Source organism: Dipodomys merriami, unplaced genomic scaffold (genome assembly GCF_024711535.1).
Source record: "Dipodomys merriami isolate MVZ:Mamm:240054 unplaced genomic scaffold, mDipMer1.0.p SCAF_59, whole genome shotgun sequence".
In the NCBI taxonomy this organism is placed as follows: Eukaryota; Metazoa; Chordata; class Mammalia; order Rodentia; family Heteromyidae; genus Dipodomys; species Dipodomys merriami.
The window spans coordinates 2,065,033-2,083,537 of NW_027206168.1; the positions used below are offsets into that span (position 1 = coordinate 2,065,033).

General features: G+C 41.7%; 1 protein-coding gene across 8 annotated transcripts in view; it reads left to right on the forward strand.

Annotated features, from left to right (window-relative positions):
* Nucleotides 1-18,505, forward strand: part of Myh10 (myosin heavy chain 10) — a 148,534-nt gene that overhangs the window by 33,308 nt on the left and 96,721 nt on the right. For all 8 annotated transcript variants that reach the window (XM_070001414.1, XM_070001421.1, XM_070001413.1 and 5 more), the window contains exon 4: nt 4,943-4,970. In XM_070001414.1, coding sequence (XP_069857515.1) covers nt 4,943-4,970 — 28 coding nt within the window. The remainder of the gene's footprint in view (nt 1-4,942; nt 4,971-18,505) is intronic.

Genomic DNA, 18,505 nt, shown 5'->3' on the forward strand with positions numbered 1-18,505 from the left:
AAAGTCTGTGAGACTCTTACTTCACACACAAAAGACCCTATCATCTGTGGAGGTGGGGTTTGTAGATAGCCTTTATCAGGTTGAAGGTGAAATTGCTTTGTAGTCTAGTTTGCTGAGTAGGTTATTAAACAAATTATAAATGCTTGTTGAACCTTTTTCAAATTCTTTTCTACGTCTATCCAGTTATCATATGCTTTTTTTTTTTCCTTATTTGTTTATTTGGATCTTCAAGTAGCCTTGTTTTCCCACAGTGAACACCACATGCTTTTTTTTTTTTTTTTTGGTCAGTCATGGGGCTTGAACTCTGGGTCTGGGTGCTGTCCCTCAGCTCTTCAATTCAAGGCAAGTGCTCTACCACTTGAGCAACAGCACCACTTCTGGTTTTCTAGTATTTTATTGGTGATAAGAGTATCACACTTTCCTTCCCGGGCTGGCTTTGAACCGTGATCCTCAGATCTCAGCCTCCTTAGTAGCTAGGATTATAGGCATGAGCCACTGGCACCTGGCACCACTTACTTTTTATATGTACCATCTTTATATGGTTGGATTTGATAACCATGGTTAAGATTTTTTTGTGTATTCATGGCAGGTATTTATATTTTGTTTTCTTTAGTCCAGTTTTAGCCTTCTGTAAGACTTTTTTCTTAAATTCCTAAAGTGTTTTAGAGAATTGGTACAATTTCTTCCTTAAATGTTAATGTTCAATAGAATTCGCTAGAAAAGCATTCTTTTTGTGTGTGTGGTGTTTTCATGGGAAAGATTTTAATTACAGATTCAATTTCTTTGATTGATTCAGGTTACTATTTCTTCTCAAGTGAGCATTAATATTTGTATCTTTTAAAGAAATTACCTTTTTCATTTTAGCTGTCTAACATTTTGGCATAAAAGGTCCTTAAAATTTCTTCTAACTGGGCTGGCAAAGTGCAGTGGTAGAGTGCTTGCCTTGCATACATGAGGACTTGGGTTCGATTCCTCAGTACCACATAAGTAAAAAAAGCCAGAAGTGGTGCTGTGGCTCAAGTGGTAGAGTGCTAGCCTTGAGCTGAAGAGCTAAGAGACAGTGCCCAGGCTCCCAAGTTCAGGCCCCACGACCAACAACAAAAAATTTCTTCTAATATCTATGGAATGTGTGGAGATTACTACCTTTCTTATTCCAGGTATTGGTGATTGCTGTCATTTTTTTTTCTTTTTCTTTTTTTGTTTCTGATCAACTGGCTAAAGGCTTTTCGATATCATTATTCTCAGAAACTAACTTTGATTTTATTGCTGTTTTTTTTCCTTTTTCTGTTTTCTGTGGTTTTGTTTCTTTTTTTATTATTATTTCCTTTCCTTCGGTTTAATTTACAGTTTCCTAGTTTTATGAGGCAGTTGCTTAGATCATTGATTGGAAACCTTTCTCACTGTTTAAAATATGATTTAACTGTATGTGTATTTATGGAGTACATCCTTATGTGATTTTTGGAAGGTGCTTTGGAAAATACTGAGCTATCAATATCAAATAAGTCTTCATTCTTTAGAAAGTTAGTTGTTTGTTTGTTTTTTAAGTAAAACTTTTTTCCTATTTAAATATCACTTTAAGGCTGTGTCTTACATTATCTATAGAGTTTAAAGATCATTATAAGCTTGTTGGCAGGGGCTCATTCCTCTAATCCTAGCTATTCAAGAGGTTGAGATCTGAGGGTCAAGGTCCAATCTTAAATTCCACACAATGCTAGTTGTATACAGATGCAGGAAGAAAGGTGTTCTGAATGAATTCAGAGATTAATTTGATTTAATTTCTTCTACTTATCTATTTCTTTGGGTCTGGAAGAGGGAATTGCTGACTACTGACCCAAGGGTCTAATGCTAGGCAAGCACTCTACCACCAAGCTACATCCCCAGCCCCATGTTTTGATTTCCTTTTTTTTAAATAATTTTTTTATTGAGATTAAGTGATTACATAAATTTAACCAATTTCACAGTATTGTAGGATAGTGATACTTAGTTTAAGTCATAAACACATTTTAGCCTTCACAACGCAAATTGTCATTATCATGGTTTATAATGTTTGAGTTCTACAAGCTTTGACAGTACAGCTATTTCTTCCATGTTGAGTGATATGTACATTTCTTTCCTTTCTCTTTGTGTTAGCTGTTCCCTCTTTCCCTCTCATTCGCTCCCTCTCATCGCTGCCCTTAAGTTGCTTAGTTCATTTTCATCAATGTCCAGTGCAGCTGATGGGTCCCTCTGTTGCCATGTTTTGATTTCTTTAGTGTGAAAATCAGTTCAGAAAAGTCATAAAATGATTGGAGGTATGGCTCAAGTGGTAGAGCACTTGCCTAGAAAAACCATAAAAACAGCTTGGTTTCATGGAGTTCTATAGAAGTTACTCAGACCAGGAAAATGGAGGGTCTGAGTATTTATACATTAAAAGTGAATAATAAATGGGTTGGAGTTGTGGCTCAGTTGTAGAGCACTCTCCAGTGAGTGGAAGCATCAAAGACTGAATTTAGTTCCTAGTCTTGGACCTAAAAAGAAAGAGAGAAAGGGAGGAAAGGAAGGAAGGAAGGAAGGAAGGAAGGAAGGAAGGAAGGAAGGAAGGAAGGAAGGAAGGAAGGAAGGAAGGATAAAAGAGGTGGCTCACGCCTGTAATCCTAGCTACTCAGGAGGCTGAGACCTGAGGATCCTAGTTCAAAACCAGCTGAAGTAGGAAAGTCTATGAATTTACCAACAAAAAGCCACAAGTGGAAAATTGGCTCAAGTGGTAGAGTGCCAAGTTCTGAGTTGAAGCCATAGTACACACACACACATACACAACACACACATCAGTAATAGATGTCGCCGGAGGATCATGAGTTCAAGTCCAGCCCAGGTTACATAGTAAGACTCTATCCCAAAGGAAAATAATAATAATTAATAATAATAATAATAATAATAATAATAATTGGGGATAGGGTGGAGAAAGAATGGTTAGCAGGTACAGTAAAACAGGAAAAGTAACTTTTAACATCTGGTGTTCTGCAGCTATAGTTCAATAGGGCAACTATGATTGGACAGCAATTAACTATGTATTTCAGAAAAACTAGTAGAAAAGAATTAGAATATTCCCTTCATAAATGATAAATGCATTGACGAGGCAAGATCATATTTCAAAATAAGCCTAGTGTGATGGATCATAACTGTAATCCTAGCTACTTAGGAAACAGGTAGGAGGATCTGAGTCAAGCTGGGGCAAAAGCCTGAGACTCTAATAGAAGCTGAAACTAAAAACTAAAAGGATTTAGGCCATATAGTAGGGTTCAAATGAAGGTTTTGAATGAAGGCCCCAGGCCCACATCCTCAAAAGAATATTAGATGTGAGGAGCTCTTTTTGTTTGTTTGGTTGTTTTTTTTTTGTTGTTGTTGATGATGGTGATATTGGTGTTTTTGTGCAGGTCCTGAAACTCCACTTAGAGTTTTGGTTTTTGTTTTGTTTTGTTTTTGGTGCTTAAGTGGGGATAAAAGTCTCATGGACTTTCCTGACTGGGCTGGCTTTGAACTGCAGTCTTCAGATCTCAGCCTCCTGAGTAGCTAGACTCTTTTTACAATTCTGTTTAAGCACAGAATATATGAATGGATTTGTTTAATAATAGTATATACAAAGAGTATGGCACCCACCAGAGGAAAAGCCAACGCAGATAAGGAACACCAAAGCAGCTACTTGGACAGGCCACTGAAGCAGCAGCAAACTTGTTTGGGCCTGTTAAGAACACAGATATAGCTCCTCAGGAGGCTGAGATCTGAGAATGGAGGTTAATTGCTAAGCCTTAACTGGCAGAAAGTCAGTTGAGCAAAAGGCTCTGAATTTAAGCCCTAGTACTAGCTCTCGCGCGCGCGCGCACACACACACACACACACACACACACACACACACACACACACACACACACACACACACACACACACACACACACACACACACACACACACACACACACACACACAAATATAACTAATAGTGGTTCTTTGCTGGTAATGGGTATTCTTTTTTTTGGTCAGCTATGGGGCTTGAACTCAGGGTCTGAGCACTGTCCCTTAGCTTTTTTGCTCAAAGCTAGTGCTCTACCACTTTGAGCCATACCTCTACTTATGGTTTTCTGGTATATAAGAGTCTCATAGACTTTCCTACCTGGGCTGGCTTCGAACTGTGATCCTCAGATTTCAGCCACCTAAGTAGCTAGGATTACAAGCATGAGGCGAGGCATCAGCACCTGACTGGGTATTCTTTGGTTGTGGGGGGATGGGGGGAGCGTGGCTCATGGGGCTTGGACTCTGGTCCTGGGCACTATCCCTCAACTCTTCAGCTCAAGGTAAGTGCTCTACCACTTGAGCCAGAGTGCCACTTCCAGTTTTCTGGTAGTTAATTGGAGATAAGAGTCTCACAGACTTTCCTGTCCAGCTGGCTTTGAACTGTGATCCTCAGATCTCAGCCTCCTGAGTAGTTTGGATTACAGGCTTGAGCCACCAGTACCCGGCCTGACTGGGTATTCTTAAAGCCATTCTGAAATCAATGTTTTCCAAACCTGACCAGGCATCATCGTTATGTTTCTTCTCATTGAAAGAGGATCCTCACATCCCTAAGAGTGAATTAGCCAGGAGAGCGTTCTGGGAAGTATGTTTTTATAAAACTTCCTAGTTGCATTTGATCTACAGCAGGGTCTGAGGAGCAAGGCTCATCAGGCATCTGAAGTGAGCTAGGCCAAGAAGGGTGAAGTGAGTCTGGTCTGTGTTGGCTACTCTAGAGAATCGGGCTTTATAGTGGGAGATAATGAGTGATGGTCAGATTTAGCACCGTGTAATGGGACTGGGGAGAATTTAACTTAACCATTGATTAATGGTTTATGAGCCATTATTGCTGTTATAGTAGTTATTACTACAAATTGAGCAAATAGTCACTCATGCTTTCTTTTGTTCTGTGTTACAGATCGTGAGGACCAGTCAATTCTTTGCACGTAAGTAAATATTCAATTTTCAGACTTGCTTTTTTATTCTTTTGCAACACACAAACTTAACTGTTTTGCATAGAGTACAAGGAAGTAGAGCAAAACCTTGCTGCAAACCATGTGGTTATTTTAAGATGATGATGAAAGAAATTGTTTACATTGGAGTTATTGTGTAGTTGCCAGCAGGACTTCTCACACATTTTCTGAGGTTTATTTGTGGGGCTTACATTTTCAGCTTGTGTGTACAACTGTAGGCCTGCTGGTCATTGCTGTGGTTTATTCTTCTTCCTCAATAAGCATCAATGGTCATCCTGTGCCTGTGTACCGTGTACTTAGTACAGAACAGCGACATGACAGGCTTGATGTGTGCACGGGTAAGACATCACTGTGGCCATTGTGTAGAGGGTGCGCCATGAAAAAGATTAAAACAGGGAAATCAGATAGGAGGCTACTGGGTTTTCTAGGCAAGTGAAGATGGTGACTGTAGGCAGAGAGGTGCTTGGGAAGCTGGAGAAAAGCAGTTGAGTGTAAGTGGTGTCCAGTCAGGACTTGAGCTCAAGGGAAAAGAGCAAAGAGAGGAGTTATTGATAGAATTGAACCATCTTCCAACATGAGAACATGGGAGGAAGAGCAGACTGCGATGTTAAGTGATGAGCTTGGTTAGGGATACATACTCCATCTGGGAGAGGCTTGTGCTGAAAGTGTGGACCTGAGGCACCAACTGCACCATGGCAATGGGAGCCAGGCTGCAGAGTGCCTGTGCTGTCGATCAAGGGTGGGCTGACAAGGCTGAGATCCTGAGAAAAGCAGCATCCAGGGGCTGGGCCACGGGGGACAGGCTGAGAGGCCAGAGCACAGAGCCAAGAGGAGGCCAGGGTATGGTGACATAGTTGGTCAGGAGACAGAAGTCTTTTGAGAAAGCCCTCAAGATGAAATGAGGGGAAGAGACATTGGGCCATCAAGAATGGAGGGGACTAGAGATGGGGTAGGAAGGAGATGGAAGCCACACTGAAGTTGAGAAACAAATCAGAAAAGAAAGGAAGAATTGAAGCTGTTGGCCAATGGCTCCTGCCTGTAATCCTAGATGCTTAGGAGACTGAGATGTTAGAATTATGGTTCAAAGCCAGCACAGGCAGAAAAGTTCATGAGACTTTTATCCCCAGTTAACTACCAAAAAGCCAGAAAGCTGAGCTTTGGCTCAAGTGGTAGAGCACCAGTCTTCTACAACAAAGCTCAGGGACAGCACCCAGGCCCTGAGTTCAAATCCCAGTATCAGCACCAAAAAAGAAAGAAAAAAAAGATTGGGGGCAGGAGGAAACGAGTATTTGATTGGCATTGTTTGCCAGCTTTTTGAGAATGTGAACAAGAGTAATGATGGATTGTCAGGGAGAGGTGAGCCGAAGGTTTTGCTGGCATTTTGGTGGAGCAGCAGGAGAGAAAGAGGCTATTGTAGGAATGATAGGATGGAGGCAAGGAGGAAGCAGAGCCCTGCACTAGCAGAGCAACTCATTGGGAGGGAGATGTGACACTTCAGTAATGGCTGCGTGGCCCATGAGTCCCAGTGTAGTCCTAGTGTAGAAGAGCAGTGTAGAAACTAAAGCTTTTTCTCTGGGATGTAGGAAATTTGATGTCTAATACAAAGCAGGGGAAGCAACAGGATAGAAGGTTTGAGGAGAGAAGAGTGTCTGCCCTGTATGAATTTTCTTCCAGCATGATTTAGCCTCAAGGAGTTATATAAATAGGCCTCTTCTGAATAGCAAAGGCCCTGAAACTTAGTAGCTGTAACTAAACTGAGAGGTATTGCAGATTTCCTATTGATTGTGCTGGGCTCAGCTGGTGGGGCTGCTGATCTGGGGATCTCTGCAGCTGTGGCCAGCTGTGAGGTGGCCAACCTTCTCTTGGCAGGATGCCTTGGCTTCTCCACAGGTCCTCTTTTCCAGCAGTCTAGCCCTGGCTTTCAGTGGTGTGGCAGGGTTCCAAGAGCAGCCAGAGGGCATGCTCTAGTGTAGAAGTGTTTGAATTTCTGCTTGTGTCCTTTTGCTGCCATCCCTCTTCCAAGGCAGACACATGGCCAACGCCACAGTCAGTTTGGGTGTCAGACCTTAGTCTGTCCACCTGAATATACGAATAGGACCAAATCCTGCTCTGTGGAGGCCAACAACTCACACCTCCACTCTCACAGAGTGGTTGGGGAGTTGGATAACCATTACAGAAATACCTGAAAGCGAGAAACACCTAGGGAGGGAATAATGGCCGCTTAGGAGAATGCAAGTTTTGAGAGCGCTTTTCGTTGGCACGCGCACACACACACACGTGTGCATGCGTGCATGTGTGTTTTGGTAATAGTGCTTGAAATTAGGGCTTGAGCCATGGTCCCTTAGCTTTTTCACTCAAGGCTGGTGCTCTTCCACTTGAGCCACACCTCCATATGTGGCTGGCTTCAAACCATGCTTCTTAGATCTCAGCAACCTGAATAGCTAGGATTACAGGCAAGAGCCACTGGTGCCCAGCTCTCATTTCCTTTTGTTACCATAGTGACTGTTACAGACATTAGCACATGATCTTAGGCCAGTTTGTCATCAATTAATAGGCTTGGATTTGTGTGGTAAATCTTCTAGCAGCTGGACTATCTCAGGCATAAGGCAGCATAGTGGAAAAAGTTTTCTCTTCCATTCTTTGAAAATTATTAACTTTTCTCAGCATTGTATTATGAATATTTTCAGACACAGTAGGAAGTTGAAAGAACTTTGCAGTGAATTATTGACATACAAACCACCCAAATTCTACCATTAATATTTTATTATACTTGATTTATCATTATCTGTCTGTTCATCCCACTATGTATTAATCCATTTTATTGGTGGTGTTGAGAGGAGAACCATTGGTTTGGGACCTGCAAACTGACTGAAGTATACAGATCAACTGAACTCAATGATGAGTTCAGTTTCAGGAAGCTACATGAAATGGAAAAGAGCAAGGTGGAGGTTAGGCCTCAGTGGGAATATCTAGAAAGTTCCCTGCTACAGGGCAGCAAAGGATCAATATTTCCCAGCCAGAACACCTTTGGCAGGGGTGCAAACCAGGAATATACATAAGAAGCCTTTAGGGCTGGGGGTGTGCCTTAGTCATATAGTGTTTGCCTAGCATGCACAAAGCCCTGTGTTCGATTCCTCAGTACCATATAAACAGAAAAAGCCAGAAGTGGCACTGTGGCTCAAGTGGTAGAGTGCTAGCCTTGAGCAAAAGAAGTTCAGGGACAGTGTCTAAACTCTTGAGTTCAAGCCCCAGGACTGGCAAAAAATTAAAAAGAAAAGGAAAAGGAAAGGGGGGGAAAAAAAAGCCTTTAAGTTTACATAGCATTTATTTCACATTGAATTGCAGAATCAGTACACTTCCGTTACGTGCTGAAGAACATATAGTTTGTGTTAACTAAGGTCCAGTGTTGTCATCTTGTTCTTTGTTCTTTTTTTTGTTTGTTTGTTTTTATTTTGTTTTGTTTTTTGTTGGTTGTGGAGCTTGAACTCTGGGCCTGAGCACTGTGCCTGAGCTCTTCAGCTCAAGGCAAGTGTTCTACCACTTGAACCACAGCACCACTTCCAGCTTTCTGGTGGTTAATTGGAGATAAGGGTCTCACAGACTACTTTCCTGTCTGGGCTGGCTTTGGACCATGATCCTCAGATCTCAGCCTCCTGAGTAGCTAGGATTACAGGTGTGAGCCATTGGCATATTTTTCTTTTGAAGCCACGATCCCTCTGAGGATGGGTCATGTCCTTTCCCCTCTTACTAGATGCTCCCTACCTCTTCATCTCCTCCCAGTTTTCTTCAGTTTTACTTGTCTCACTGTGATACTTAATAACATCTTTCATGTTCCTATCTATTATAAGGTAACATTGTGGCTTGAAATATAGGAAAATGAAACAATGTATCCTAAATTTTAAAACATATAATAATTTCCTTGGTATTTTTAAGAATCCAAGAGTGTGTAACTGCTGTCTTCTTAAACTTAGTCCATAGCTAAGCTATTTTTTTTGCAAGCAAATAACTAGTCAAGTTCAATACGAAGCTAGTTTATATTAGGTAGGTAGTTGTTACTGTACACTAAATAACTGCTTGCATAGGATCACAAATAAAAAATGCAATTATAAACAGCATCATTCTATTGTTTAAATAAATGTCAGTATTTTGATCATTTATCTGTATGCTTTATTTTCTCAGTTCTTTGCTGTCTAACTTAACATTCCTCTAACTTGTAATTGATACTTTGGCCTCTGTTACCCCTTTGCAAACTGGTAAGGGTACAGAAAATCAATCCTAAAATTCATCTGGAAGCACAAAAGATCCAAAATAGCCAACATAACCCTGAGCAAATGTTGTAGGTGTCACAATATATGACTTCAAACTATATAACCAAGCTATACTAACAAAAACAGCATGCTGCTGGCACAAAAATAGACACATAGTCCAATAGAATAGAGATCCAGCAATAACCTCACACAGCTACAGCCATCTGATTTTCTTTTGATAATAGTCTCTTCAAAAAGGGCATTGGTGATGTTGGGAGGGGGGACCAAGATGGCGATGGGGCAGTAGGGAAACGCCACAGCTCTCTCCAACCAAAAAGAGAGTTCGAGTTCCAACGCTTAATCTCCCCAAGAGACCGACAACAACAAAAAGACGAACACTCAGAGAAAAACCAGAGGCGGAGAATAACAAAAAAAGAAAGAGAGGAAAAGAAGAATTTCAAAACAGAGAAAAGCGAAGACCCCTCCCCCAACCTTTACTGGCCGCGCGGCAGTGCGCCAAGCTGGCCCGGAGGGGGCTGTGGGAGCCCCAAGAGACACAGCAGAGACACAGGGGGCCGCTTTCAGAACATCAGGTACTGGTTTGCAGAACAGCAGATCGCCAGGAACAGAGAAACCTACCAGCCAGGAGTCTCCACGAGGATCCCACCCCCACCCCTCACTCTCCACCCGAGCAGAGAGGCTCCATCCCGCCAAAGCCGCTCGGCATCAGCAGAGTGACAAAAGGACCTGTCGGCAGACCACCCGGCCCGCCTGATCACGATCGCAATGATCCAGCACTCTCCACCCTAGCAGAGAGGTTCCATCCCGCCAAAGCCGCTCGGCGCCAGCAGCGCGACAAAGGGTCCTGTCTGCAGACCACCCGCCCACCCGATCATGATCGCAACGACCCGGCGGGGTCACTCGGGCCCCAGAGGTACCGAGAAGAAGCTGCCTGAGCGTGGACACTCTTGACCCGACAGCTTCGACAGAGGCAGAGACAGAAAAGAATCACACAGAGCCACCACCGCCCAACCCAGCCCGGATTGCAACAACAACTGACGACCTACACCACACAGAAACAACCAGCTCCAGGGTGAGTACCCCACAGGGGAAGTGTATCCCTCAAGGGAGACCAGAGCTGGAGGGAATCCCCAGACCCTGACCTAGACTCCCTACCCCAGCACCCGGACCACAGGACCCACTAAAACTGGGAACTGTTTGAGAGTTCCACCAGCCCGTGGAGCACACTCAGCTGGCCAGGCTAGAGCAAGAGCACCCCTGGAAGGGAGCTTAAATGCCCAAGCCAGGAACAGCGCCCCTGGGTCAAGACTACCAACAGTAGAAGAAATTTGAACTGTGTCCCCCCGGCTGTATAACCTAGGTGGTATACACATCAGCACAGGCCTAACGAGTGCGCTCCAGGCTGCATAACCTAGGTGGTATACACATCAGCACAGGCCTAACAAGCGCGCTCCAGGCTGGGGCCGGAACCAGGCCCGGGGATCCGGAGCCTGAACAACACAACCAACTCCTCCCAATTGAAGTAAAAAGCTGAGCATACGCCTCAACAGAGGGGAGAAAACCAGGAAACAACACTCCCCCGGGAAGCACGCCTGTGACAACAAAAGACCTGGAGGCCCAGGACAAGAGAAGCCCAAACCCCACCAAAACTCCACCCATATACCCTAGACTGGGAATTGGGCAACACAGGCTGCCAGCACCTGATAGTAAGCAGGAGCTCAGACTGTTAAGGCGGCTCAGCAATAGAGTGATAGTCTTGGATGTATGAGGCCCTGGATCTGATTCCTCAGCATCACAAAAGCAAAAAGGGTCAGAAGTGGTGCTGTGGCTCAAACGGTAGGGTGCCAGCCTTGAGCTGAAAAGCTGAGGGACAGCACCCAAACCTAGAGTTCAAGCCCACAACCAGCCCAAAACAAATAAACAAAAACACATCAGGAGCCCATAGCAGACTCCAGCATTTGGGAGAGTGCATCCAGAGCATCTGTTCTTCACAAGAGCACCCGTAGGAGCAAACACAAGCAGTCTAGGCTGCTCAACCCTTCCAAAGGCGGAAACTGCCAGCAATCTACAGCAGAGAGCTGAGAATCCTAAGTAAGTCAGAATAGCAGCTGGAAATAGGCTCCCAACAGAACCCAGATCAGGCACAGACTCTCTCTACCAATACAGAATCAGCAACCAAGCAAAGACAGACACACCAAAACAAAATTGAAGAGCAGTCTCCTGAACCTCCATGCGAAAATCACAGAGAAAAATCACAAGGTTTACTACCACCCAGGACAGCAAGCTCACCTCAAAAGCCAGCAGCCACACAGGGGAGAGCCCCAGTGGGAGCAAAGCAGGAATGGAAGACAAAGGCTACTTCCAAGGGTTGCTGGAGGCAATGACTCAAGAAATAAAGCGAGAAATTGATCAGAAATTGAAAGAGCACAAGGATGAACTATCCAAAGAGATACAGGGTATCAAACAAGAGATGCATGCAAAAATAGAAGCTGCACAAACCTCAGTAAGAAGTGAGATAAACGCCAAATTAGAGGTAATGCATACCTCATTGAGAGGTGAGATCAGTACTCTGAGAACCAACATTGAATCCATAAAGGGATCCATTTCCTCCATGCAAACCACAATAGAAGCCACTGTCAACAGAGTGAATGAAATGGAAGGTAGAGTGTCAGATACAGAAGACAGAATACACCAACTGGACCAAAAAGTGACAGATATGGAAAAATCACTCAAATTAAACCAAAGGGATATTCAAGAGCAAGCAGATAATGCTAAAAAATTTAACCTTCGCATAATTGGAGTGGACGAAGGTGAGGAATTCCAGAGCAAGGGAATGCAACACCTATTTAACAATATAATCAATGAAAATTTTCCCCACCTCAAAAACGACCATCTTAACTACATCACAAAAGCTTATTGAACACCCAACAAGCAAGACCCCAGGAGAAACACTTCTAGACACATTATAGTAAAAATGATAGATCTGAATAATAAGGAAACAATCCTGCATGCAGCAAAAATGAAGGAGCTATACTACAATGGGAAAAAAATAAGAATTACTGCAGATCTCTCCACACAAACAATGAATGCAAGAAAAGCCTGGGAAAGCACCATACGAGCCCTGAGAGCCAATAACTGCCAACCCAGACTGATCTACCCGGCAAAGCTAGCATTCACATTTGATGGAGAACTGAAAACTTTTAATAGCAAAGAAAAACTAAATGAATACATAAACATTAAGCCAGCATTACAAAGAATTCTAAGAGGGGGGACACAACCTGAAGAAAGCAGCCAGGAACTGGGGCCTGCCCCAAACAGGCGTTACTCAAAGTCTAACTGAGCAAGCACAGGAGGAAAGGAAAAAAGAAAAACTTAGGAAAACGGAATGGCAGGGACAACAACGCATCTCTCTATACTTTCTCTTAATATAAATGGGCTGAATTCGCCAATTAAAAGAAAACGAACTGAGGACTGGATAAGAAAACAAGACCCATCCATCTGTTGCCTTCAGGAGACCCACCTCTCAGCCAAACATACAAACAAACTCAGAGTGAAGGGGTGGAAAAGGATCTACCAATCAAACGCCCCCAGTAAGAAAGCAGGTGTAGCTATCCTGATATCTGACAAAATAAACTTTTCATTAAAATCAGTACAGAAAGACAAGGACGTACACTACATATTAATAAAGGGAACAATCAAAGAGGAGGATATAACCATCATCAACTTATATGCCCCAAATATTGATGCACCCAGATATGTCAAACAAATGCTCTCAAACTTACAGAATAAAATAGATCCCAATACGATAATACTAGGAGACTTTAACACACCACTCTCACCAAAGGACAGGTCTACCAACCAGAGGATTGGCAAAGAAGCTACCGAATTAAGAGAGGCCATACTTCAAGCGGAATTAACTGACATCTACCGAGTATTTCACCCTAAAACAACACAGTACACATTCTTCTCAGCAGCTCACGGAACTTTCTCCAAAATAGACCATATCATAGTTCATGCAAGGAACTTAAGCAAATACAAAGGAATCGACATAATCCCCTGTATCCTATCTGACCACAGTGGAATCAAGCTAGCTCTCAATAACAAAGCATACCGCAGAAATTTCTCTAATACATGGAAATTGAACAGCACACTCCTTAACAATGCCTGGATAACAGAAGAGATCAGAGAAGAAATAAAGCATTTCCTACAACTCAATGAAAATGAAAACACCTCACAAAGAAACTTGTGGGACACAGCAAAAGCAGTCCTGAGGGGCAAATTTATTGCCCTCAGTGCCCACATCAAGAGAATGGAGACAGACCAAGTAAATAATCTCATGTTGCAATTAAAACAGCTAGAAAAACAGGAAAAAATGGGACCTAAAGCTACTAGAAGAAGCCAGATAACCAAATTAAAAGCAGAGATTAACCAATTAGAAAATCAGAAAACCATAACCAAAATAAACCAAACAAAAAGCTGGTTCTTTGAAAAAATAAACAAAATTGATGGCCCATTGGCTAGATTAATTAAAAAAAGAAGAGAGGAAACCCATAGTAATAGGATTAGGGATGCCACGGGAAACATCACCACACGTACCCAAGATATCCAAACAATTCTAACAGACTACTTTCAAAAGCTGTACTCTCTAAAGGAAGAAAATCGGGCAGAAATGGATGCATTTTTAGAGAAATACAAGTTGCCCAAACTGAGCAAAGAAGAAGTTAACCAATTAAATAAGCCAATATCCTATAATGAGATACAGGAAGCTATCAAAAGTCTCCAACAAAAAAAAGCCCAGGACCAGATGGATTCACAGCAGAATTCTATAAGACCTTTAAACAAGAACTAATACCCATACTCCTCAAGCTCTTTAGAGAAACAGAGAAGGAAGGAGCTATCCCAAACTCATTCTACGAAGCCAATATCACACTCATCCCCAAACCAGGCAAAGACCCAACCAAAAAGGAGAATTACAGGCCAATCTCCTTGATGAACACAGATGCAAAGATCCTTAACAAGATTCTAGCTAACAGAATCCAGAAACACATAAAAAAAATAATTCACTATGACCAGGTAGGCTTCATCCCAGAGACACAGGGATGGTTTAACATACGTAAGTCAATAAATGTAATCCAACATATCAACAGAGCCAAGGTCAAGAATCACATGATTATCGCTACAGATGCAGAAAAGGCCTTTGACAAAATTCAAATTTCATTCATGCTAAAAGCTCTGGAGAAAATAGGAATAGAAGGAACATTTCTAAAAACAATAAAAGCCATTTATGACAGACCAATAGCCAATATTATACTTAATGGGGAAAAGCTACAACCAATTCTCCTAAAATCAGGAACAAGACAAGGATGCCCACTGTCTCCACTCCTCTTCAATATAGTCCTAGAACCCTTAGCCAGGGCAATAAGGCAAGAAAAAGACATTAAAGGGATCCGCATAGGGAAAGAAGAAGTTAAACTATCCCTTTTTGCAGACGACATGATACTATACCTCCACGATCCCAAAAACTCCATCCCCAAACTCTTAGAAATCATAAATCACTTCGGCAAAATAGCAGGATACAAAATAAACCCACAAAAATCAGTTGCCTTCCTATACACTGATAATGTACAGGAAGAGAGGGAAATAAAGGGAGCAACCCCATTCACAATAACCTCCCGAAAAATAAAATATTTAGGAATTAACCTAACCAAAGATGTAAAAGAACTATTTAATGAGAACTATAAAAAGTTAAAGAAAGAAATTGCAGAAGACACTAGGAAATGGAAAGACCTCCCATGCTCCTGGATAGGCCGACTTAATATAGTAAAGATGGTAATACTTCCAAAACTAATATACAAATTCAACGCAATTCCTATTAAAATCCCAATGACTTACATCACTGAAATACAGAAAACAGTCCAAAAATTCATATGGAACAACAAAAGACCTAGAATAGCCAAAACAATTCTAGGGGATAAAGACAATATGCGAGGGCTATCCATGCCGAACTTCAAACTCTACTACAGAGCTATAATAACAAAGACAGCATGGTACTGGCACAAAAACAGACCCGAAGACCAATGGAACAGAATAGAAGATCCAGAAATAAATCCACAGGCCTACAGCCAGCTGATATTCGACAAAGGAGCCAAAGACATACAATGGAAGAAACACAGCCTCTTCAACCGCTGGTGCTGGGAAAACTGGGCAGCCACATGCAGAAAACTAAAAGTGGACCCCAGCCTATCACCATGCACCAACATCAACTCAAAATGGATTAAAGACCTTAACATTAAACCTGAATCTCTGAAACTACTGCAGGACAGAGTAGGAGAGACACTTGAACTAATAGGCACAGGAAGGAACTTCCTGAACAGAGTCCCAGGGTCACAACAAATTGGAGAGAGACTCGACAAATGGGACTACCTTAAAATAAAAAGCTTCTGCACAGATAAAGCTATCGCAACCAAGCTAGAAAGACAACCAACTAATTGGGAAAAAATATTTACCAGCAATATATCAGACAAGGGGTTAACATCCTGTATATACAGGGAACTCAAGAAACTAATCCCTCCCAAACCCAACAAACCAATTACTAAATGGGCAAGGGAACTAAAGAGGGACTTCTCAAATGAAGAAATAAAAATGGCAAAGAAACACATGAGGAAATGTTCATCATCCCTGGTGGTGAAGGAAATGCAAATAAAGACAACCCTGAGATACCACCTTACCCCAGTCAGAATGTCCCACATCCACAAATCAGCCAACGACAAATGCTGGAGGGGATGTGGAGAACGAGGAACGCTATTACACTGCTGGTGGGAATGTACACTCATACAACCACTTTGGAAAGCAGTCTGGAGGGTCCTTAGAAAGCTAAAGATTGACCTCCCTTACGACCCAGTCATACCACTTCTAGGCATCTACCCTGAACAACAGGAACCAATATACAAGGACACGTGCACCTCCATGTTTATTGCAGCACTGTTCGCAATAGCTAGGATATGGAAACAACCTAGATGCCCCACCACAGATGAATGGATCCAAAAATTGTGGTATCTATACACAATGGAATACTATGCAGCCATTAGAAATGACAAAATAATGTCATTTGCAGGGAAATGGATGGAGCTAGAAGGAATCATGTTGAGCGAGGTAAGCCAAGAACGAAGAGACAAACAGTACATGGTCTCCCTGATAAGTGGATGCTAAATCCAAAATGTTAGGTGATATGACAAAACTAACAGGACTTAAGAAACAAAGAACTCCCACTCATCTGGTTGAACCACTACTAAATATCCCCATGCTGCTGATCACATATATGGTATATAACATATGAGCACCGTTATATATTACAGACTGTGATAGACAATTTGCTCCAGGAAAGTTAGAATGAACTTGTGACTTTAAATGAGCATCATTATTCCACAATACTGTGAATTTCCGGAAATTAAGTAATCACTTAATCACAATAAAAAAAAAAAAAAAAGAACCTTGGGGAAGGGAGGGAGGGAAGGGATGGTAGGGGGAAAACAATGGAGGGGGTAACAATGTTCAAGAGGAAGTGGAAGTGTACTCATTACCTCACTCATGTAACTGTAACCCTCTGTATAGTATCTTTACAATAAAAAAAAAATAAAAAAAAAAAAGGGCATTGGTAAAACTGGATATCCATGTGTAGAAGACTAGACCCAACCCCTTACCCTGTACAAAAATTAATTCAGAATGGATCCAAGATCTTAATGTAAGACCGGAAACTTTGAAACTGCTGGAGGAACAGAGAAAGTTTTGAAGTATTGACTTAAGCAATGCCTTTCTGAATAGAACATCAGTATCTCAGTAAATAAGAATAATACTTGATCAATTAACTGCATCAAATTTAAAAAATTAAAAGTATATCCAATTAAAAAGTCTGCAGAGAAAAAGAAGCAATTAACAAAATCAAAAGAAAACCTACACAATGGGAGAAACATTTTTCCAGCTTCTTGTCAGATGAATTATTAGTACCCAGAATATATAAAGAGCTCCAAAAATTAAACAGCAGAACTATCCAATTAAAATGAGCAAATGAACTGAACCAAGAGTTCTCAAAATCAGGATAATGACTAATATACACATGAAGAAATGTTTGACATTCTTAGCCATAAAGGAAATGCAAATCAAAATCAAAAACACTAAGATGCCTGTCTTCAGGAAAACAAACATCTGCAAATGCTGATGAAGATACAGAGAAAAAAAGACCCTGACACACTGTTGGTGGGAATATACATTAGTGCAGCACTATGAAAATCAACATGGTGAGTCATCAAGAAACCAAAATAGAACCACCACCATATGACACTGCTATGCTACTCCTGGGCATATGACTGAAGGAAGGTAGGTTTACATACAGTAGGCATAGCAGTACTATTCACAATAGCCAAAGTACAAGTCAGCCCAAGTGCCCACCAGTCAGTGAATACATTTCTTTTTCTGTTTTTTAGTGAATGGATTGTTAAGATGTGGTATATAGGGAATATTTTTCAGCCATAAAGAAGAATGAAATTGTGCCATTTGCAGGAAAGGGGTAGAATTGGAGATCATTGTGTTAAGTGAAATAAACCAGGCTGAGTCAGATATCACATGTCTCTCTTACATAGTCTAGATCTTATAAAATGAATGACAGGAGTGTAGAATGGGGACTTTAAGGCTTTAATCCCAGCAGGAGCAGAGAATTAAAGGAGAGAACAGAGGATAAATATGATTAAGATACTTCATATGTATAGATGAAAGTAGAATAATGAATCCTGATGTGAATGGCTTGAGAAAGAGGGTAGATATGGAAATGTAATTGAGAGGCTAAATATGATCAAAGAACATTATGTATATTTGTAGAAACTCCTTGTAAAAATTGATATATGCTAATAGAAACATACTCCAGTATCTCCTGCTACTCTGTCCTGATCACCATTTACGTGGAACTCCTGGCAAATGACCAGCAGTTCCCAGAATACACAAGCTCTTTCCTGCTTAGTGCTTTTGCACTTGGCTTTTCATGTGTCTGAATGCTTTGCCCTACATACTAGTGTTTGTTCATCTTGCAGTAGGCTTACCCTAACCATCAAGCCCGCAGGAGGTCCTTTCTCACCTCCTTTTAGAATCTTCCATATTTCCTTCTTTGCCTTCCTTACTTTCTATAGCCTTTTTTCCCTCCTGTGTGTCTTCTAAGCTTGATACATGGATTTTACTATATCCCTAGCACTT